General features: G+C 46.5%; 1 protein-coding gene across 2 annotated transcripts in view; it reads left to right on the top strand.

Moving 5' to 3' along the window:
• TMEM255A (transmembrane protein 255A) overlaps nt 1–19,158 on the top strand; it is a 21,108-nt gene extending 1,950 nt beyond the window's left edge. Inside the window, exons 2-9 of one of the 2 annotated variants that reach the window (XM_067471508.1) lie at nt 5,171–5,313; nt 6,038–6,100; nt 10,428–10,517; nt 10,712–10,774; nt 11,823–11,911; nt 13,528–13,690; nt 14,932–15,075; nt 18,095–19,158. In XM_067471508.1, the coding sequence (XP_067327609.1) occupies nt 5,171–5,313; nt 6,038–6,100; nt 10,428–10,517; nt 10,712–10,774; nt 11,823–11,911; nt 13,528–13,690; nt 14,932–15,075; nt 18,095–18,253 (914 nt within the window). In that variant the 3' untranslated portion in view covers nt 18,254–19,158. The remainder of the gene's footprint in view (nt 1–5,170; nt 5,314–6,037; nt 6,101–10,427; nt 10,518–10,711; nt 10,775–11,822; nt 11,912–13,527; nt 13,691–14,931; nt 15,076–18,094) is intronic. The other variant, XM_067471509.1, reaches the window with a different exon arrangement.
• Nucleotides 19,159–22,913: the final 3,755 nt, after the last annotated feature.

Below are 22,913 nucleotides of genomic sequence, written 5' to 3'. Positions count from 1 at the left end.
GGCCCCTTTTTCCTTTTACCCAAAGTAAAGGGACCTCTCTCTCTCTCTCTCTCTCTCTTTTACCCAAAGCAAAAGGACCCTTTCCCCCTTCTATCCAAAGTGAAGGGACTTCCCTGTCTTTTCCCCAAAGCAAAGGACTCCTTTTTCCTTTTACCCAAAGCAAGGGGCCCCCTGTCTTTCTTTTACCCCAAGCAAAGGGTCCCCATTTCTTTTACTCCAAAGCAAAGAGACCCCTTTTTTTTCCTTTTCCCCAAAGCAAGGGGTTTCCTCTGCCTGCCTTTTCCCCAAAGCCAAGGGGCCTTTTCCTTTCCTTGTTATCCAAACCCTTTTCCTTCTCTCCAAAGCCAAGGGACCCCTTTTCCTTTTTACCCAAAGCAAAGGGACCCCATTTCTTTTACTCCAAAGCCAAGGGCCCATTTCCATTTCCCCAAAGCAAGGGGTTCCCTCTGCCTGCCTTTCCCCCAAAGCCAAGGGGCCCTTGCCTTTCCCTTGCAACCAAATCCTTTTCCTTCTCTCCAAAGCGCAGGGACCCCTCTGCCTTTCTTTCCCCCAAAGCAAAGGGGTCTCCTTTCCTTCCACCCAAAGTAAAGGGATCCCATTTCCCTTTGACCCAAAGCAAAGGGACCCCTCTGCCTTTCATCCAAAGCAAGGGGACCCCTTTCCCTTTGACCCAAAGCAAGGGATTCCCTTGCCTGTCTTTTCCCCAAAGCAAAGGGTTCTCCTTTCCTTCTATCCAAAGTTAAGGGACTCCCCTGTCTAAAGCAAAAGGACCCCTTTTCCTTTGACCCAAAGCAAAGGAACCTTTTCCCTTCTCTGCAAAGCAAAGGGGCCCCTTCCCCTTTCCCCCAAAGCAAGGAGGGGTTCCCTCTGCCTGCCTTTCCCCCAAAGCCAAGGGGCTCTTGCCTTTCACTTGCATCCAAATCCTTTTCCTTTTCCCCACAGCAAAGGGTCCCCATTTCTTTGAATCCAAAGCCAAGGGCCCGTTTCCATTTCCCCAAAGCAAGGGGTTCCCTCTGCCTGCCTTTTCCCCAAAGCAAAGGGACCTTTTCCTTTCCTTGTTATCCAAACCCTTTTCCTTTTCTCCAAAGCCAAGGGGTCCCTCTGTCTGTCTTTTTCCCCAAAGCAAAGGGGTCTCCTTTCCTTCCACCCAAAGTAAAGGGATCCCCTTTCCCTTTGACCCAAAGCAAAGGGACCCCTCTGCCTTTCATCCAAAGCAAGTGGACCCCTTTCCCTTTGACCCAAAGCAGGGGATTCCCTTGCCTGTCTTTTTCCCCAAAGCAAAGGGGTCTCCTTTCCTTCCACCCAAAGTAAAGGGATCCCCTTTCCCTTTGACCCAAAGCAAAGGGACCCCTCTGCCTTTCATCCAAAGCAAGGGGACTCCTTTCCCTTTGACCCAAAGCAAGGGATTCCCTTGCCTGTCTTTTCCCCAAAGCAAAGGAGTCTCCTTTCCTTCTATCCAAAGTTAAGGGACCACCCTGTCTTTTAAGGGACTCCCCTCTCTAAAGCAAAAGGACCCCTTTTCTTTCACCCAAAGCAAAGGGACCCCTCTGCCTTTCTTTTCTCCAAAGCAAAGGCTCCTTTCCCTTTTACCCAAAGCAAAGGAAGCTTTTTCCTTTTCCCCAAAGCCAAGGGGCCCTTGCCTTTCCCTTCCATCCAAATCCTTTTCCTTCTCTCCAAAGCCAAGGGACCCCTCTGTCTTTCTTTTCCCCAAAGCAGAGGAGCCTCCTTCTAAATCTATCCAAAGTAAAAGGACCCCCTTATCTCCTTTACCCAAAGCAAAGGACCCCTTTTTTCTTTGACCCAAAGTCAAGGGACCCCTTTGTCTTTCTTTTCTCCAAATGAAAGCCCCCCCCCTTTTTCCTTCTCTCCAAAGCAAAGGGCCCCCTTTCCCCCAAAGCAAGGGGTTCCCTCTGCCTGCCTTTTCCCCAAAGCAAGGGGGACCTTGCCTTTCCCTTTCCCTTGCATCCAAATGCTTTTCCTTCTCTCCAAACAAAGCAAAGGGACCCCTTTTCCCTTTTACCCAAAGCAAAGGATTCCCAATTCCTGCCTTTTCCCCAAAGCCAATGGGCCCTTGCCTTTCCCTTGCATCCAAATCCTTTTCCTTCTCTCCAAAGCAAAGGGGACCCTTTTCCTTTTGCCCAAAGTAAGGGGTCCTCATTTCTTTTAATCCAAAGTAAACCCCCCCCCTAATGTGTCCAGAGGAGGGCGAAATGTGTCCAGAGGAGGGCGACTAAAATGATCAAGGGTCTGGAGAACAAGCCCTATGAGGAGCGGCTTAAGGAGATGGGCATGTTTAGCCTGAAGAAGAGAAGGCTGAGAGGAGATATGATAGCCATGTATAAATATGTGAGAGGAAGCCACAGTAGGAGGAGGGAGCAAGCTTGTTTTCTGCTTCCCTGGAGACTAGGACGCGGAACAATGGCTTCAAACTACAAGAGAGGAGATTCCATCTGAACATTAGGAAGAACTTCCTGACTGTGAGAGCCGTTCAGCAGTGGAACTCTCTGCCCCGGAGTGTGGTGGAGGCTCCTTCTTTGGAAGCTTTTAAGCAGAGGCTGGATGGCCATCTGTCAGGGGTGATTTGAATGCAATATTCCTGCTTCTTGGCAGGGGGTTGGACTGGATGGCCCATGAGGTCTCTTCCAACTCTTTGATTCTATGATTCTATGAAAACAAAAGTACCTCTTTCCTTTTACTCTAAGTAAAGGGACCTTTTTCCTTTTACCCAAAGCAAAAGTCCCCTTTACCCAAAGTGAAGGAGCTCCTTTCCATTTCATCCAAAGCAAAGGGACCCCATTTTCCTTTTACCCAAAGCAAAGGGACCTCCTTGCCTTTTATTCTAAGAGGTGCAATAGGTTGAACCCTTGTGCCACCAGGACTGCTGACCAAAAGGTCAGCGGTTCAAATCCAGGGAGCAGGGTAAACTCCCATCTGTCCGCTCCAGCTTCCCATGTGGGGACGTGAGAAAAGCATCCCACAGGATGGTAACACATCTGGGCAACATCCCTTGGGCAACATCTTTGCAGACAGCCAATTCTCTCACACCAGAAGCAACTTGCAGTTTCTCAAGTCACTCCTGACATGAAAAAAAATCTAAGTTAAGGCCCCCTTTTTCCTTTTTTTCCAAAGCAAAAGGATCGCTTTTTCCTTTTACCCAAAGCAAAAGGATCCTTTTCCCTTCTATCCAAAGCAAAGGGACCCCCTGTCTTTTATCTAAAGCAAAGGGACCCCTTTTCCTTTTGCCCAAAGTAAAAGGACCCATTTGCTTTTACTCAAAGCCAAGAGACACCTCTGCCTTTCTTTTACCCAAAGCAAGGGCCTGTTTTTCTTTGCATCCAAACCAAAGGGACCCCTTTTCCTTCTATCCAAAGCAAGGGACCCCCCCCCCCCCCCCGTGTTCCTTCTTCACAAACCAAGAGGGACTCCTCTTGTGTTTCTTCTGCCCAAAGGTGCCAGACCCCACTCTTCTCCATCTTTGGGCAGCAGGCCCTTCTCTGGCACCAGCACTCTTTGGCAGAGAAGGGTCTTGTAAAACTACAGCTCCCAGGATACCAGAGCATAGGGGCAGTTTGGCATCAAATCACGTTCGTTCTACAGCAGAGATGCACCCAGGATAACTGATATCTTTTCAAAGCTCTGGACTTCATTCCTGAGTGAACTACACCTCCTCTTCCTCCTTCAAGTTAATGAATCTGGGAAATTAAACGTCTTTCCGTGTGAAACTTGGATTGTTTTCCCCGGGAGTTCAGCTTTCATGGTGTTCTCTCTGGAATATTTCCAGGGACTTGCACAATTGAAGGGCCAAAAACTGGACGGGTGGTCGAGTGTCGTTATTGAGAGTGAAATTAAGAGAGAGAGAGAGCCATGTCATTTGCAAGGCTTGGAAATGCGACTTCTTGAACTTAACTCTCATTATTCCCAGTCATGGTGGTTGATGCTTTTGGGAATTGTCATCCCAAATGGGGAGTTGGGAAATTATGAGGAAAAAGGGGTGTGCATTACATAGGTTGCTGGAAGAATTGCCATCTCCTCAAACAGAATAAGGGGCTAGATGGACAAATAGCTGTCTTACAATGTCAGTGAGGGCTCGCAAGAGAATAATAACACCAATGGAAGATCTAGAGATACCTAGAGAGATGTTCTATGTCCTCCCGCATGTCTCCGTAGTCAATGTCCAGTGGAAGCTGAACACAGAATTGCATTGGAGGATCTAGAGATATCTAGAGAGATGTTCTAGGTCATCCAGCATGCCTGCATAGGCAACATCCAGTAGAAGCTGAACACAGAATTGTATTGGAGGATCTAGAGATACCTAGAGAGATGTTCTAGGTCCTCCAGCATGTCTCCATAGTCAATGTCCAGTGGAAGCTGAACACAGAATTGCATTGGAGGATCTAGAGATACCCAGAGAGGTGTTCTAGGTCATCCAGTATGTCTCCATAGTCAACGTCCAATGGAAGCTGAACACAGAATTTCATTGGAGAATCTAGACATGCCTAGAAAGGTGTTCCAGATCCTCCAGCATGTCTCTATAGTCAACGTCCAGTAGAAGCTGAACACAGAATTGCATTGGAAGATCTAGAGATAGCTAAAGAGGTGTTCTACATCCTCTAGCATGACTATGGTCAACAAACAGTAGAAGCTGAACACAGAATTGCATTGGAGGATCTAGGGATACCTAGAGAGGTGTTCTAGGTCCTTCAGATGTCTCCATAGTCAATGTCCAATGGAAGCTGAACACAGAATTTAACTGGAGGATCTAGAGATGCCTAGAATGGTGTTCTAGGTCATCCAACATGTCTCCATAGTCAATGTCCAGTAGAAGCTGAACACAGAATTGCACTGGAGGATCTAGAGATAACTAGAGAGATGTTCTATGCCCTCCAGCATGACTATGGTCAACTTCCAGTGGAAGCCAAACACACAATTACATTGGAGGATCTAGGGATACCCAGAGAGGTGTTCTAGGTCTTCCAACATAACTTCTTTGTATTTCCCCCTTCATTGTATCTTTTTCTCCAATGTCAAGTTCCAGGAGAAGCTGAACACAGAACTGCATTGGATAATCTAGACTGGATCCTCAATGAGCATTCTCTAGATTCTTGAAATACCTAGAAGCTATCTTGCTACTTAGCTGATGGAACGAGCACGCTCTTTTTGGTCTTTCTAGGGTCCTTCAATAGAAGAAAAAAGAATTCCCTCTACGTCACGGTGACCCTTCTCATTGTGTCTCTGTTGATTCTCACGGTCGGTTTGGCCGCTACCACAAGAACCCAGAATGTCTCTGTCGGAGGTTACTACCCAGGTGTTATTGTAAGTATACTCTTCTTCACTAGGTTGGGGAACCTTGTGTCCACCTTTAAGTCCATACAAAGTTTCCAAATGTGTCCTTCAGTCCTGATGTCTGCTCATTCCCTTGCTTTTGCTTCTTCTTTGAGATGGGTGGCCTACAGCCTTACAACATCCTTTATAGATTACTAGTTTTCTGGGCTGTATGGCCCATGTTCCAGAAGCATTCCCACATCTGATGTTTTGCCCACATCTTTGGCAGGCATGCTCAGAGGATATGAAGTATATTGGAAACTAGGCAAGTGAGGAGTAATGTCCAAGATGGGAGTAATGTCCAAGATGTTCATTGGAGAATCTAGAGATGCCTCGAAAGGTGTTCCAGATTTGTGGAGTAATGTGCAAGATGGGAGAAAGAACCCTTGTCTGCTTGATGTTGCAATTAGCCAGCTTAATTAGCATTTAATGGCCTTGCAGCTTCAAAGCCTGGCTGCTTCCGGTCTGGGGGAATATTTTGTTGGTAGGTGTTAGTTGGCCCTGATTGTTTCCTGTCTGGAATTCCCCTGTTTTCAGAGTGTTGCTCTTTATTGACTATTTACTACATTTTAATACCAGGAGACAGATTTTGTTCATCTTTCTGTTGAAATTGACCACATGTATCTTGTGGATTTCAATGGCTTCTCTGTGCTAACTACTTACTGAGGTAAGTACATATCTAGATTTAATTTATTTCCAAATCTTTGCTTTTCAGCTCGGTTTTGGGTCGTTTCTTGGAATTATTGGATCCAACTTGATAGAAAATAAAAGGCAAATGGTAAGTAATGACTTAAGTGGCTGAGGGGGGAAAGGAAGGGGCCCGAGGCTGTTAGGAATGGTGGGAGTTGGAGTCCAAAACACCTGGAGGGAGGGCCCAAGTTGGCCCAGGCCTGGACTGGACGGAACAGTGTTACTGGGTTGCAACTTGCGCCAGATCCTCAGCAGCATAGAAAACCAGCAAATGAATAGACTTTCTCTTGTTTGCAGCCGACTTGACCTGCACGAATCCCTTGCACGGCGATCTGTGCAACTGGGATCATATTGCAGCCTCCTGGCATTACATTCCGGGTCCCTTCTCCACGAGAGTCTGATTTCAGACTGACCCCAGACAGAGAATCTTGCACCTTTATATAGCCAGCACAAGGTACACCGGACTTGTGCATTCAACATTATTGGGTTTCCTATAAAATGATGGAGAGATCTGCCTTACAAGCTTTTGGCTTGTTTTGTTTTGGATTGGCCAGTCTAAGCTGCATCCTGCTTCAAATCTCAAATCTTCGTAGGCCAGGTATTGTCCATCTAAGTGTTTTGGATTCACCTCCAGCAAGACACAAACATGGTGGCCCATGGTCAAGGATTTCAGAATTCCAAAACTCTTGGAGGCTCGATGTCTTAGAACCTGGAAGAGCCTAGAACCTGGACTATATCATCAAGTGCCGTGTTTTGGATTTCACCTCCAGCAAGACACAGACATAGTGGCCCATGGTCAAGGATTGCAGAAGTCTTAAATTCTTGGAGGAGACTCAATGACGTAGAACCTGGAAGAGCCTAGAACCTGGACTATATCAGCTGCTGTGTTTTGGACTTCACTTCCAGCAAGACACAGACATGGTGGCCCATGGTCAAGGATTTCAGAAGTCCAAAACTCTTGGAGGCTCGATGTCTTAGAACCTGGAAGAGCCTAGAACCTGGACTATATCATCAAGTGCCATGTTTTGGACTTCACCTCCAGCAAGACACAGACATGGTGGCCCATGGTCAAGGATTTCAGAATTCCAAAACTCTTGGAGGCTCGATGTCTTAGAACCTGGAAGAGCCTAGAACCTGGACTATATCATCAAGTGCCGTGTTTTGGATTTCACCTCCAGCAAGACACAGACATAGTGGCCCATGGTCAAGGATTGCAGAAGTCTTAAATTCTTGGAGGAGACTCAATGACGTAGAACCTGGAAGAGCCTAGAACTTGGACTATATCAGCTGCTGTGTTTTGAACTTCACCTCCAGCAAGACACAGACATGGTGGCCCATGGTCAAGGATTTCAGAAGTCCAAAACTCTTGGAAGAGGCTTGATGACTTAGAACCTGGAAGAGCCTAGAACTTAGACTATATCAGCTGCTGTGTTTTGGATCACCTCCAGCAAGACACAGACATGGTGGCCCATGGTCAAGGATTGCAGGAGTCGTGTTTTGGATTTCACTCAGATTGCCACATATGTCCCCTTTTTTTCATTTCTCCACTGTTGCCAGAACCTCTTTCAACTAAAGCCAGATGGGTTGTTGTAGGTTTTTCAGGCTGTTTGGCCTTGTTCTACCACCTACCTCCAACAGACAAGAGTTCTTTCTCCCACTCTGGACTTTCCACAGATATATAAACCCAATTTTCCTAGTTTCCAACAGACCTCATAACCTCTGAGGATGCCTGCCACAGATGGAGACGAAACATCAGGAGAGAATGCTTCTAGCACATGCCCATATAGCCCGAAAAACCTACAACAACCCAGTGATTCCAGCCACGAAAGCCTTTGACAATACATTAAAGCTAGATGGGTGGGACCAAAAAAGGCCAACCGATTTTGACTAAAAGCTCTACTTTCCTGCAACGTGGTCACGGGGCAGTTTTCTCAACCCTTTAGAAGGACGGAAGTCCACCTCAAAGGCTGGGAAACGACTAAATGATACCATAGTTTGTTCCCCAGGATCTGACATTCCCCGCCCCAATTATAACCCACCCGTTGTGCCCAAAAGCCTCATAATACATGTAATTTGCCCATACCTTGTGGTAGACGTCAAGTAGGTGGAGCAACAGGTTTCTGGCAGCCTATGAGGCTGGGATGTGGGTCATGGCAGCTTTCCTCAATGGCCAGTTGCCCAGGCTTCAGGAAGGACATGAGGGCCTTCTCATTCCGTTCCACGGCACGTTCTCAGTTGTCTTCCCAACGTTCCGGTTCCTTTGTCTTCATCGCATCAGCAGGGGACGCATCAGAGGTCGTCAGAGCAACATTGATGCGTCCCCAGAATTTGGGAGGGGAACACTTTGTGCATAGATAGATAGATATCAGGCATGGGCAAACTTTGGCCCTCCAGGTGTTTTGGACTTCAACTCCCACAATTCCTAACAGCCGGTAGGCTGTTAGGAATTGTGAGAGTTGAAGTCCAAAACACCTGGAGGGCCAAAGTTTGCCCATGCCTGATATATATTGTATGAAACGCTAATAAGAGTTTGGTTTAACCTCCAGTTTGCAGTAAAACCAAATTACTGTGTCGTTAAAGGAGGCATGTCGAAAAAATGTGTCATCAACATGAATAATAATAATAATAATAATAATAATAATAATAATAATAATATGACAGATTAGAGAGATGGGCCAAAACTAACAAAATGAAGTTCAACAGTGACAAATGCAAGATACTCCACTTTGGCAGAAAAAATGAAATGCAAAGATACAGAATGGGGGACGCCTGGCTCGAGAGCAGTACGTGTGAAAAAGATCTTGGAGTCCTCGTGGGGAGGAAGTTAAACATGAGCCAGGAATGTGATGTGGCGGCAAAAAAAGCCAATGGGATTTTGGCCTGCATCAAGAGGAGCATAGTGTCTAGATCTAGGGAAGTAATGCTACCCCTCTATTCTGCTTTGGTTAGACCACATCTGGAATACTGTGTCCAATTCTGGGCACCACAATTCAAGAGAGATATTGACAAGCTGGAATGTGTCCAGAGGAGAGCGACTAAAATGATCAAGGGTCTGGAGAACAAGCCCTACGAGGAGCGGCTTAGGGAACTGGGCATGTTTAGCCTGAAGAAGAGAAGGCTGAGAGGAGATATGACAGCCATGTATAAATATGTGAGAGGAAGCCACAGGGAGGAGGAGGGAGCAAGCTTGTTTTCTGCTTCCTTGGAGACTAGGACGCGGAACAATGGCTTCAAACTACAAGAGAGGAGATTCCATCTGAACATGAGGAAGAACTTCCTGACTGTGAGAGCCGTTCAGCAGTGGAACTCTCTGCCCCAGAGTGTGGTGGAGGCTCCTTCTTTGGAAGCTTTTAAGCAGAGGCTGGATGGCCATCTGTCAGGGGTGATTTGAATGCAATATTCCTGCTTCTTGGCAGAATGGGGTTGGACTGGACGATGGCCCAGGAGGTCTCTTCCAACTCTTTGATTCTATGATTCTATGCTTACTTGTATCCTGCTTTTTCCCTCCCTAAGTTTGGAAAGCTTGCATGGAGTTGCTTTAGGGCGTCACAGAAGGGCGCCTTGCGTAGAGTTGTGTTGTTATTGTGTGACATGCTTAACGCCGATACATTTCGCAACATGAAACGTTCTCTTTCCCCATTTTGCAATAAAACCTAATTACCATGTCGCGAAAGGAGGCATGTCTAAAAAGCGTGTCACCAACATGAAAAGTTATTATTATTATGGATATTTGTATCCTGCTTTTTCCCTAAGTTTGGAAAGCTCTGCCGTAGGTCGTCACAGAAGGGTGTCTTGCATGGAGGTGTGTTGTTGTCTTGTGACTCACTTAACGGCAACACATTTCGCAACACGAAACATTCTCTTTTCCTCCTATTTGGCAGTAAAACCTAATTACTGTGTTGCGAAAGGAGGCATGTCTAAAAAGCGTGTCACCAACGTGAATAATAATAATAATAATAATAATTATTATTATTATTATTATTATTATGCTTCTTTGTATCCTGCTTTTTCCCTAAGTTTGGAAAGCTCTGCCGTAGGTCGTCACAGAAGGGTGTCTTGCATGGAAGTGTGTTGTTGTCGTGTGACTCGCTTAACGGCAACACATTTCGCAACACGAAACATTCTCTTTTCCTCCTGTTTTGCAGTAAAACCTCATTACCGTGTCACGAAAGGAGGCATGTCTAAAAAGCATGTCACCAACATGAAAAATTATTATTATTATTATTATTATTATTATTATTATTATTATTATTATGCATATTTGTATCCGGCTTTTTCCCGCCGTAAGTTTGGAAAGCTCTGCTTTAGGGCACTGCAGAAGGGTGTCTTGTGGAGTTGTGTTGTTGTTGTGTGACACGCTTAACGGCGACACATTTTGCAACACAAAACATCCTCTTTTTCCCCTCCTTTTGCAGCTGGTTGCTTCGATCGTCTTCATCAGTTTTGGTGTCATTGCCGCCTTCTGCTGTGCCATTGTGGACGGCGTGTTTGCAGCTAGGCACATAGTGAGTAAACTTCAAAAGCAAGGGTTGCGTGGGTGAGTTTCCACCGATCCCTTGACTGCAAAGAGGGCTGTGAAGTTTGCAAGAGGGGTGTTCATTGCGACGTAAACATTACTAATGCATCAGTCTAGGAATGGTCCTTTCTCTGTTGGTGCTGGGACTTACAAAAGGCTGCTATTGTTCTTTCCTTCTTGCAGGATCTTCGGCCGCTGTATGCAGGACGGTGTCACTACTACTCCAAAAGCACAGCCTCGCCAGAGGTAGGCAATTGCCTTTCTCCACAACACGGTCTGAGTCAGAGAGCACTGCTTTCCCTACCAGGACATCAGGCCTTTCCAATCCTTTGGAAATCTATTTTTCATACGTAAAGAGTTTCAATGCAGTCGTATTCTTATGCACTAGATTTCTACAGTTGGGAAAATGTTTTCACCAGGTCTTTGGTTTGGTTCCAGGACCTGCAATGGATACCAACATCAAGTTTTATTATAGACGATGTCCTGCATAAAAAATAGTTTGTTTTGGGGTTTTTTTTCAACACACACACACATATATACACACACACACATAGTAGAGTCTCGTTTAACCAATCTTCGCTCATCCAGAGGATGGGGACTAAAATAATCAAGGGTCTGGAGAACAAGCCCTATGAGGAGCGGTTTAAGGAGCTGGGCATGTTTAGCCTGAAGAAGAGAAGGCTGAGAGGAGATATGATAGCCATGTATAAATATGTGAGAGGAAGCCACAGGGAGGAGGAGGGAGCAAGCTTGTTTTCTGCTTCCTTGGAGACTAGGACGCGGAACAATGGCTTCAAACTACAAGAGAGGAGATTCCATCTGAACATGAGGAAGAACTTCCTGACTGTGAGAGCCGTTCAGCAGTGGAACTCTCTGCCCCGGAGGGAGTGTGGTGGAGGCTCCTTCTTTGGAAGCTTTTAAGCAGAGGCTGGATGGCCATCTGTCAGGGGTGATTTGAATGCAATATTCCTGCTTCTTGGCAGAATGGGGTTGGACTGGATGGCCCATGAGGTCTCTTCCAACTCTTTGATTCTATGATCCAACGTTCTGTATTATCCATTGTTCTGTATTATCCATTATATTATTAATTATAATAAATATAATACTAATGTATGAATTATATTACTGATAATATATAATGATTATATACTGTTTTATTATTTTATATTTTAATTTACATTGTAATGCTTTTAATTTTGAGCCACTTGAGTTTCTTTATGGCGAGATTAAGAAGAAAATAAATAAATAGATAAATAAGAATATCTATGGGCTTGTTTTCCTTCCACTCCTTCAGGCGATCTGCAACACTCGACCGGGCGCGAGCTGCATGCCGAAGATCAAAACCAATACCTGTTTCTGTTGTGACCTGTACAACTGTGGAAGGTGAGCGAGGAGGGAATGGAAGAGAGAGGGAGCTCAGCATGGATCATCATGATCATCAACATGGGATGAAGGATCATACCCTAGTTATTAGGGGTGTGTGAATAGCAGCTAAACAGTATAATTTCTCCAGTGGTGTAGGGCATAGATATCCTGTGGCATCTTATTAAGAGCCACATCTATTGTTTTAGCATGGTGAGATGTGTTCCACACTGGGCATGCGTGCTCAGCAGTGTAGCAAAGCACAAGGGCAGATGCCATCACTGTGTCTGGTTGTGATCCCCAGGTTGTGCCAGTCAGCTTTCGTATGATATTGTTTCTAGCACCCACTTTTTGCTTGATATTCAAGCAGGGCTTCTTGTAGGTCAGAGCACGGTCCAGGGTAACTCGCGGGTATTTGGATGTGCTGCAATTCTCCAGTGGGATTCCTTCCCAGGTCATCCTCAGAGCTCGAGATGCTTGTCTGTTCTTACAGTGAAAAGCACACGTCTGTGTTTCAGATAGATTAGAAATCAGCTGGTTTTTCCAGTTATTTATTTGTTGTGTCAGGGCAACCAGTCAACTGTACTACATTTCTAACAGAACAAAACAAACAAACAGACAAAACACAAAATTTTCAAGCTTGGTAGTTGATTAAATGTCCTTTGACCAGGATCTGACCCCTTGGAGTGCCTCTGGTGTTGCCACAAGAAGGTCCTTCCATGTGCATGTGGCAGGGCTCAGGGTGCATTGCAGCAGGTGGTCAGTGGTTTGCTCTTCTCTGCAGTCGCATGTCAAGGATTCCACTTTGTAGCCCCATTTCTGGAGGTTGGCTCTGCATCTCGTGGGGCCAGAGCGCAGTCTGTTCAGCGCCTTCCAAGTTGCCCAGTCCTCTGTGTGCCCAGAGGGGAGTCTCTCATTTGGTATCAGCCATTCGTTGAGGTTTTGGGTTTGAGCCTGCCACTTTTGGACTCTCGCTTGCTGGGGTGTTCCAGCGAGTGTCTCTGTAGATCTTAGAAAACTATTTCTTGATTTAAGTCATTGACTGGCTGGCTGATACCCAAACAAGGGATGAGCTGGAAATGTCTCTGCCTTGGTCCTTTCACTATTGGCTGTTGCTTCCTGGTGGATGTCAGGTGGTGCAATACCGGCTAGACAGTATAATTTCTCCAGTGGGGTCAGGCACAGACACCCCGTGATAATGCAGCATGTCTCATTAAGAGGCACATCCACTGTTTTAGTGTGGTGAGATGTGTTCCACACTGGGCATGCGTACTCAGCAGCAGAGTAGCATCGTGCAATGGCAGATGTCTTCACTGTGTCTGGTGACAGACACAGACACAGTAAGTGGCAGTAAGAGCACCTAAAGCTTTGGAGAGCTTCTGTTCAAGTGTTTCAAAGCTTCCTGCTTGGGTGGTGATGGCACGATCGTCAGCATAGATGAAGCTCTCTGTCCCTTCTAGCAGTGGCTGGTCATTGGTGTAAATGTAAACAACATACTTGCCTGATTATTCTGGCTGTAAAGGGCCGAAAGCATCTTAATTCCCATCTGATAATGAAGGCAGACTCCTCTCCTTACGCAACGGAGCATGTCGAGAGCTTGGGATTTCTCTTTAAAGCCGGCACTTCTTTGGGTTCAGCAGAGTGCAGATTTCCGGCGGCTATTACGAGTACATCGACGTCAGCAGCTGTCAAGACATCATCCACCTGTACCATTTGCTCTGGTCGGCCACCATCCTGAACATCGTGGGGTTGTTCCTGGGGATCATTACGGCTGCGATCCTGGGCGGCTTCAAAGATATGGTAAGACGACGTTGTAGGGTCCAGATTTCGGTGTTGTTTCGCATAGGGAAAAAGTCACGGCAAATGCAAAGCTAGAAGATATGAAGTTAGGCTGAACTGGACTCCATCTGTGTCAATATAATCTAAAGCAGTACTTTCCCCAGCTTTAGTCTTCCAGGTGTTTTAGACTCCAGTGATCAGAAAAGTAAAGGTAAAGGTTTTTTCCTGATATGTCCGACTCTGGTGCTCATTTCCATTTCTAAATCAAAGAGCCGGTGTTGTCCATAGACGCCTTCAAGGTCATGTGGCCAGCATGACTGCATGGAACGCCGTTACCTTCCCTCTGAAGTGGTACCTATTGATCTACTCACATTGGCATGTTTTCGAACTGCTAGGTTGGCAGAAGCTGGGCCTAACAGCAGGAGCTCACCCCACTCCCCAGATTCAAACCGCCGACCTTTCGGTCAGCAAGTTCAGCAGCTCAGCTGTTTAATCCGCTGTGCCACCGAGGTCTCCAGTGATCAGAAAATGAAATGTAAAATACCTGGAAGACCAAAGTAAAGCAATAGTTAGCAGATTTTAGCCTTCAGGTTTGTTGTATTTCAGTTTCCAGAAGCCCTAGCCAAAACAGTTAGTGGTAAGGAATTCTGGGCATTGGAGTCCAAACTCTTTGGAAGAGTCAAAGGCTGAGAATGATGGGTGTAAACGTGGTTTGCTTTCAGATGTTCGAACTGCAGCTCACGCCCTGACTGTTCCCAAACAGAGAAGGCTTGATATGGTTGATTCAGGGCTGAGGCATCTATTAAAACCCTTGGTTTTAATGCTATTTTAGGCTCAACGTATTACACTGTGTTACACAATGTTTGTTCCTGGGTTATAAACATCGTTTCCTAATTGGTTCTGTCATCAAAACATTGGAAAAGTTTGCAAAAACTTTGTTTTGGCTGGACTTCCTGCTATGCCACGTTTTGTTATATTTTTTTTCCAATGAGTCTCAAGCAGTTTCCAGAGGAAAACAACAACAACAACAATAACAACAACAACAACACAGTGAAACAGGAATAATACTTTCAAACCAGGAACAGATCATTTTTCAAACGTTGTTTGCCTAGTGTTATTTTGCAAGTCCTAAATGGTTTGTCCAGGAATCAAAAGTGGATAGGATTCGCCTCTCTTCTCAGATCCCTCTGGCCATTTCCCAGTCTCGTCTCTTCCGTTCGGTCTGCCAACCACGTTTTGTCCTTTCTCCGTTCTATCTGCAGACTCCCTCACTCCCGGCTCTTAACTGCGCAGCTGAAAACCCGCGTCCAGCCGTTTCCTACTATTCGAGACCCCAAGTGACGTCGTACAACACATACTACCACAGCACGCCTCACCTGCCACCATATTCAGCATATGACTTCCAGGTAGGTAGCCCCTAGCAAAGTGCATCAACCACGGGTGCTTCGGTTGGCCTTCTTTGCTTTGCAGGCAACCTGCTGCTCTTTGGCCACCTACTAATAAATTGACCACTATCTGCTTCTCTAAGGAAGCTCAGAATTTGAGGCCAAGGGTGCAGCTTCACTGTTGAATTAATGCAGCTTGTACCACTTTAAACGGTCATGGATCAGGTGTTTTGGACTTCAACTCGCACCATCCCTGGGGGTCGGGACCCCTGGAGAGGTCGCCAGGGGGTGTCAGAGGGGTCACCAAAGACACAGTATTTTCTGTTAGTCATTGGGGTTCTGTGTGGGAAGTTTGGCCCAATTCTAACCTTGGTGGGGTTCAGAATGCTCTTTGATTGTAGGTGAACTATAAATCCCATTAACTACAACTCCCAATGTCAAGGTCTATTTTCCCCAAACTCCAGCAGAGTTCACATTTGGACATATTGATTTTCATGTCATATTTGGTCCAGATTCATTATTGTTTGAGTCCACAGTGCTCTAGGGATGTAGGTGAACTACAACTCCAAAACTCAAGGTCAGTGCCCATCACACTTTCCAGTATTTTCTGTTGGTATTGGGAATTTTGTGTGCCAAGTTTGGTTCAGTTCCATCATTGGTGGAGTTCGGAATGCTCTTTGATTGTAGGTGAACGATAAATCCCAGCAACTACAACTCCCAAATGACAAAATCAATCCCCCACTCAATGCCACCGGTGTTCAAATTTGGGCGTATCGGGTATTTGTGCCAAATTTGGTCCAGTGAATGAAAATACATCCTGCATTTCAGATATTTACATTATGCTTTATAGCAGTAGCAAAATTACAGTTCTGAAGTTGTCATGAAAATAATTTGCTGGTCACCACAACATGAGGAACTGTATTAAGGGGCCGTGGCGTTAGAAAGGTTGAGAACCACTGGTGTAGAGGCATTCTCTCCTGACGTTTCGCCTGCATCTATGGCAAGGATGCTATCTCACTACCTCTGAGGATTTATTTATTTATCGTGCCATCCGCAACCAGAACATTGTATTACATTTCTACCAGAACAAAACAAACAAACAGACAAAACACAAATTTTGCAAACTTGGTAGCTGATTAAATGTCCTTTGACCAGTCCCTGTCCCCTTGGAGTGCCTCTGGTGTTGCCGCAAGAAGGTCCTCCCTGGTGCATGTGGCAGGGCTCAGGGTGCATTGCAGCAGGTGGTCAGTGGTTTGCTCCTCTCCACACTTGCATGTTGTGGACTCCACTTTGTGGCCCCATTTCTTGAAGTTGGCTCTGCCTCTCGTGGTGCCAGAGTGCAGTCTGCTCAGCGCCTTCCAAGTCGCCCCGTCTTCTGTGTGCCCAGGGGGGAGTCTCTCATCTGGTATCAACCATGGATTGAGGTGCTGGGTTTGAGCCTGCCACTTTTGGACTCTCGCTTGCTGAGGTGTTCCAGCGAGTGTCTCTGTAGATCTTAGAAAACTATTTCTAGATTTAAGTTGTTGACGTGCTGGCTGATACCCAAACAAGGGATGAGCTGGAGATGTCTCTGCCTTGGTCCTTTCACTATTGGCTGCAACTTCCCGGCGGATGTCAGGTGGTGCAATACCGGCTAGACAGTGTAATTTCTCCAGTGGTGTAGGGCGCAGACACCCTGTGATAATGCGGCATGTCTCATTCAGAGCCACATCCACTGTTTTAGTGTGGTGAGATGTGTTCCACACTGGGCATGCGTACTCAGCAGCAGAGTAGCATAGCGCAAGGGCAGATGTCTTCACTGTATCTGGTTGTGATCCCCAGGTTGTGCCAGTTAGCTTTCGTATGATATTGTTTCTAGCACCCACTTTTTGCTTGATATTCAGGCAGTGCTTCTTGTAGGTCAGAGCACGGTCCAGAGTGACTCCCAGGTATTTGGGTGCGCTGCAATGCTCCCGTGGGATTCCTTCCCAGGTGATCTTCAGAGCTCGGGATGCTTCTCTGTTCTTGAGATGAAAGGCACATCTCTGTGTTTTGGATGGATTAGGGATCAGCTGTTTTTCCCTGTAATAGGCAGTAAGAGCACCTAGAGCTTCGGAGAGCTTCTGTTCTACCATCTCAAAGCTCCCTGCTTGAGCGGTAATGGCATGACCACACCTGGAATATTGTGTCCAATTCTGGGCACCACAATTGAAGAGAGATATTGACAAGCTGGAATGTGTCCAGAAGAGGGCGACTAAAATGATCAAGGGTCTGGAGAACAAGCCCTATGAGGCGCGGCTTAGGGAACTGGGCATGTTTAGCCTGAAGAAGAGAAGGCTGAGAGGAGATATGATAGCCATGTATCAATATGTGAGAGGAAGCCACAGGGAGGAGGGAGCAAGCTTGTTTTCTGCTTCCTTGGAGACTAGGACGCAATGGAACAATGGCTTCAAACTACAAGAGAGGAGATTCCATCTGAACATTAGGAAGAACTTTCTGACAGTGAGAGCCGTTCAGCAGTGGAACTCTCTGCCCCGGAGTGTGGTGGAGGCTCGTTCTTTGGAAGCTTTTAAGCAGAGGCTGGATGGCCATCTGTCAGGGGTGATTTGAATGCAATATTCCTGCTTCTTGGCAGAATGGGGTTGGACTGGATGGCCCAGGAGGTCTCTTCCAACTCTTTGATTCTATGATTCTATGATCTGTCCCTGTGAGAATTGGCCTTTTGGAAAATGTCGCTTGTTTGGATTGGGGATAAAGGATTGGGGATAAAGCTCCAATGGAGACCCCCTTTCCCATGACCATAACTCTTCCAGGAATGGATTTCCCTTCCTAGAAGTAGATTCCTCTCCCTTCCTGTTGTCTCAGCCCCATTCATTTGTAAGTGGGATGTTTGTAACTTGGGGACGGCCCGTTGCCATAAGGTCTCTTTGCCCTTTCCTAGGATGCAAACAGCTGAAGCCATTCCCTAAGGAAGGCTCTCTCCCCATTTCCGGAGGGATCCATTCTGCATCTCTCTTTGGGGAGTCACTACATGCCTCTTTCTTTCTCCTATTCATTGCAGCATTCCACCCTGTTCCAGTCCTCCGTGCCGTCGGGGCTGTCGGATGAGCCTCCGTCCTTATCGCCGTCGCCGAGTTACGTGTGGACGCCCACGGCACCTCCTCGTTACTCCCCGCCGTACTTTCCTCCTTTTGAGAAGCCACCACCGTACACGCCGTAGGAGTTGCGCGCCCATTGGAACTGGTTGCAAACCTTTTCGGACTGGAGTCCGTCGCCACCGCATCAGCAAATATCAATATACAACACAGGGCGTCTTTGCGACGTCTCTCTCGAACGTCTCTCTCGCTGACAACTTTCCTTGACAGGAGATGTTATGTTCGGATGGGCTTTGAGACCCGCGTTAGCCGTCAAAGTGTGTTATTGTGATTGCCGGGGCATTTGTGCATCTGGGAATATTGCAACACGCTTATCATGCATTAGCAGCATCCATGCCACATCACACTGTTTTTCAAAAAAGACTTTTATTATATCATCAGGCGCTCAACTGGGCACATTCTTGCATCAAGCCACTAAGATGCCATTTGCAGCCATTTTGCCATTCGCAGCCATGCAGCTCTTAGTCAAGTTTTCAATATTGATTCGGAAATCAATTCGGCATCGACTTGTCTATCCTTTTTGCCAAAATTCCCCTGCCTTATTGTTCCCAATGCTAAAAGCTCACAGCTTGTGTACTATTCTGTAAATAAGAAGGGAAAGATGTCAGGGATTCCTTCTGTCCGACAGTAAACTGACATGTCATTGTTATTGAGTGCCAAAGAGATTGTATAGATGGCCTTTAGGGTTGCCCATTTAGGAGGAGGGTGGGATGTTGTTGGACAACAATGCCCAGCATCCAGAGGCAGAACAGTCCATGGTCAGGAGGGCTGCGTGCTGCGGTTCATCATCTTGAACAGATGCCCTCAGGCCAAGGCACACGGGCCACATCCGGCCCATCAAGGCTTTTCTCCCAGCCTGTTATTATTATCATTATTCCCCACTCATGCCATAGCCAAAGGGAAGGAAGGAAGGAAGGAAGAGAGGGAGAGAGAGAGAGAAGAAAGGGAAGAGGGAATGAAGGAGAAAGGAAGGAAAAGAAGAAAGGAAGGAAAAGAGGAAGGGAAGGAAGGAAGGAAGGAAGGAAGGAAGGAAGGAAGGAAGGAAGGAAGAACAGAGGGAATAAAGAAAGGAAGGAAAAAAGGGAGGGAGGGAAGGAAGGAAGGAGAACGGAGAGGGAATAAAGAAAGGGAGGAAAAGAGGGGGGAGGGAGGGAGGGAGGGAGGGAGGGAGGGAGGGAGGGAAGGAAGGAAGGAAGGAAGGAAGGAAGGAAGGAAGGAAGGAAGGAAGGAAGGAAGGAAGGAAGGAAGGAGAACAGAGAGGGAATAAAGAAAGGGAGGAAAGAGGGAGGGAGGGAAGGAAGGAAGGAAGGAAGGAAGGAAGGAGAACAGAGGGAATAAAGAAAGGGAGGAAAAGAGGGAGGGAAGGAAGGAAGGGGAACAGAGAGGGAATAAAGAAAGGAAGGAAGAGGGAGGAAGGGAATGAAGGGAGGAAAGAGAAGGAATGTTGGGAAGGAAGGAGGAAAGGAGGGATTGAATAAGAAAAGGAAGGGAAGCGCAAAAAGAGAGGGAGAAAGGGAAATAGGAAGTAAGAGAAAAAGAGAAGGGGGAGAAAAAAGGTGTGAGAAAGGAAAAACAGGGAAGGAGGGTGAAAGGAAGTAATTAAGGAGAAAAAGAAGGAAAGGGAAGGAAGAACAAAGAAAAGAGAAAAAAGGAAGGGAAGGGGGGAGAAAAAGAAAAAGGGAGAAAGGAAAAATGGAAGGAGGGTGAAAGGAAAGATTGAAGGAGAAAAGGGAAGGGAAGAAATGAAGAAGGGAAGAGGGAAGGAAGGGGGAAAGGAAGGGCAAGAGAATGAAAGATGGAAAGGAAAAGAAAGGAAAGGGGGGATTGAATGAGAAAAAGGAAGAGGGAATGAAGAGAGGAAAGAAAGAGCAAAAGGAAAAGGCTGAAAGGGGAAATGGGGAGGGGAGAAAAAGAAAAAGAAGGGGAAGGAAGGAAGGAAGGAAGGAAGGAAGGAAGGAAGGAAGGAAGGAAGGAAGGAAGGAAAAAGGAGGCTTGCCTTAGGGCCGCCCTAAGTCTGAAACGAAAACATACAACCCTAATTAACTTGATTCTCTCATCAGCCGAAAGCAGGCCCACACTTCCCATTGAAATCCTGGTTACGTTTACATTGGTTAAAATTGTCCTCCATTTTAAACATTGTATTATTATTCCCTGTTTTTTCTGCACTCCAGAAAAGACAAGTGCAGCGTGCATGGGAATCCGGTGTGTTTTTTTTCCAAACAAAAGCCCGGCCTCCCAATTGTCTCAGGGACCGCGAACGGCTTAAAAGGTTTGAGGAGCCCTCCTCTAGGAAGCCTCATAATTGCCCCTTACTTTAAGAGGCAGTGACGCCCGTTATCTTGGACTCGGGAGGCGTGTATATAGGTGAACTCTCCATGTAAATAGGTCATATGCACTGTTATCCATCCTGAAATCCATTTCTGCTGGGAATGTAATATAGACAACCCATACACCTTCTGCATATGAATTTATAAAATCAAAATAAAAGTGGTGACAATTTTGTTGAGAGGCTTGGGTTTCTTGGGACAATGCAATCATCCCCAAAGGTGAGGATGATTGAGGCAGTTGAGGGGGAAGTAAAAGGATTGAGGCTGCCAAGGGGGGAAAGGAAAAAGACTGAGGCTGCTGGGGGGGGGGGGGCACTGAAGATGCTGAGGGGGAAAGGAAAAGGACTGAGGCTGCTGAAGGGGAAAAGGACTGAGCATGCTGGGGGGGGGGAGGACTGAGGCTGTTGAGGGGGGGAAAGGACTGAGGCTGATGACGGGGGGGGGGGAGGAAAAGGACTGAGGCTCTTGAGGGTGAAAAGAAAAAGGACTGAGGCTGATGAAGGGGAAAGGAAAAGGACTGAGGCAGCTGAAGGAGAAAAGGACTGAGGCTCTTGAGGGTGAAAAGAAAAAGGACTGAGGCTGATGAAGGGGAAAGGAAAAGGACTGAGGCGGCTGAAGGAGAAAAGGACTGAGGCTCTTGAGGGTGAAAAGGAAAAGAACTGAGGCTGCTGAAGGAGAAAAAACAGGCTGATGAGGGGGGAAAGGAAGAGGACTGAGGCAGCTGAAGGGGAAAAGGACTGAGTCTGCTGGGGGGGGGGAGGAAAACCACTGAAGATGCTGAGGGGGAAAAGGAAAAGGACTGAGGCGGCTGAAAGAAAAAAGGACTGAGGCTGCTGGGGGTGAGGAAAAGGACTGAGGCTCTTGAGGGGGAAAAGGAAAAGGACTGAGGCTGCTGAAGGAGAAAAGGACTGAGGCTCTTGGGGGTGAAAGGAAAAGGACTGAGGCTGCTGAAGGAAAAGAAAAGGACCGACGATCTTGAGGTTGAAAAGGAAAAGGACTGAGGCTGCTGAGGGGAGAAAGGAAAAGGACTGAGGCTGCTGAAGGAGAAAAGGACTGAGACTGATGAGGGGGGAAAGGAAAAGGACTGAGGCTGTTGAAGGAGAAAAGGACTGAGGCTCTTGAGGGTGAAAAGGAAAAGGACTGAGGCTGTTGAAGGAGAAAAGGACTGAGGCTCTTGAGGGTGAAAGGAAAAGGACTGAGGCTGCTGAAGGAAAAGAAAAGGACCGACGATCTTGAGGTTGAAAAGGAAAAGGACTGAGGCTGCTGAGGGGAGAAAGGAAAAGGACTGAGGCTGTTGAAGGAGAAAAGGACTGAGGCTCTTGAGGGTGAAAAGGAAAAGGACTCAGGCTGCTGAAGGAGAAAAGGACTGAGGCTGCTGAAGGAGAAAAGGACTGAGGCTGATAAGGGAGGAAAGGAAAAGGACCAACGATCTTGAGGGTGAAAAGGAAAAGGACTGAGGCTGCTGAGGGGAGAAAGGGAAAGGACTGAGGCTGCTGAAGGAGAAAAGGACTGAGGCTGATGAGGGGGAAAGGAAAAGGACTGAGGCTGCTGAGGGGGGAAAGAAAAAGGACTGAAGCTGCCAAGGGGGGAAAAGGAAACAGACTGAGGCTGCCGAGGGGGGAAAGGAAAAGGACTGAGGCTGCCGAGGAGGGAAAAGGAAAGGACTGAGGCTGCTGAGGGGGAAATAACCAACGTCACTTTGGTAGAATTAAAAGCTTTTTTTTATTTTCGCCATACAAAGCTCTAAGAACTATAGGTCAAGTATTAGTTAAAAGGAAACACAATTCCCAAAAAAGTAGGTTAAGGAAAAGACTGTACAAGTTACATATATACATTACAGTACTATTTGGATTTCTTTTTCCTCCAAAAAGAAAGTACAGCTCAGCAAAACCCACCGAGCTACAAAACCACCTCTGCATCTTTTTTTTTTAATATGCTTCAATAGGAAATAAATACGCAATGCATCGGGGTCTTGTTTGTTTTCCTGTTTTATAGCCATACAATGGAATGCTGTGACGTGAATTCTATAAAAAGAAAGAAAGTAAGGAGAAGTTAAATAAGACTTCCCCAATACGTTGGCTTGAGGACTATAAGCGCTGTTTGCAAATGGGATAACGTATGAAGTGACATGATTCTGGATTGTACTCCCTTGAGCCTGCAGTTGCAAAGGAGGTCTTTCTCTCCCTGAAAAAAAGGGGGAAACGAAGCTTTTCTCGCTGGGACATTACAAGCACGCAAGAAGCTCTTCCAAGTGGAAGGACTCCATGATACAAAAGCAGTGGAGACTAAAAACGAACGATGCAGAACACACTTGGAAGCGCTTCCACTGAAATGGAGTTTCAGTTGGGTGCAGATTTGCAAATATGGCCCTTTTGCTAAAAGTAACATTTCTCTCCGA

Source organism: Anolis sagrei, chromosome 10, assembly GCF_037176765.1.
Source record: "Anolis sagrei isolate rAnoSag1 chromosome 10, rAnoSag1.mat, whole genome shotgun sequence".
In the NCBI taxonomy this organism is placed as follows: domain Eukaryota; kingdom Metazoa; phylum Chordata; class Lepidosauria; order Squamata; family Dactyloidae; genus Anolis; species Anolis sagrei.
Note: the sequence above shows the minus strand (reverse complement) of the source record. Positions and strands in the feature narration are given on the sequence as shown.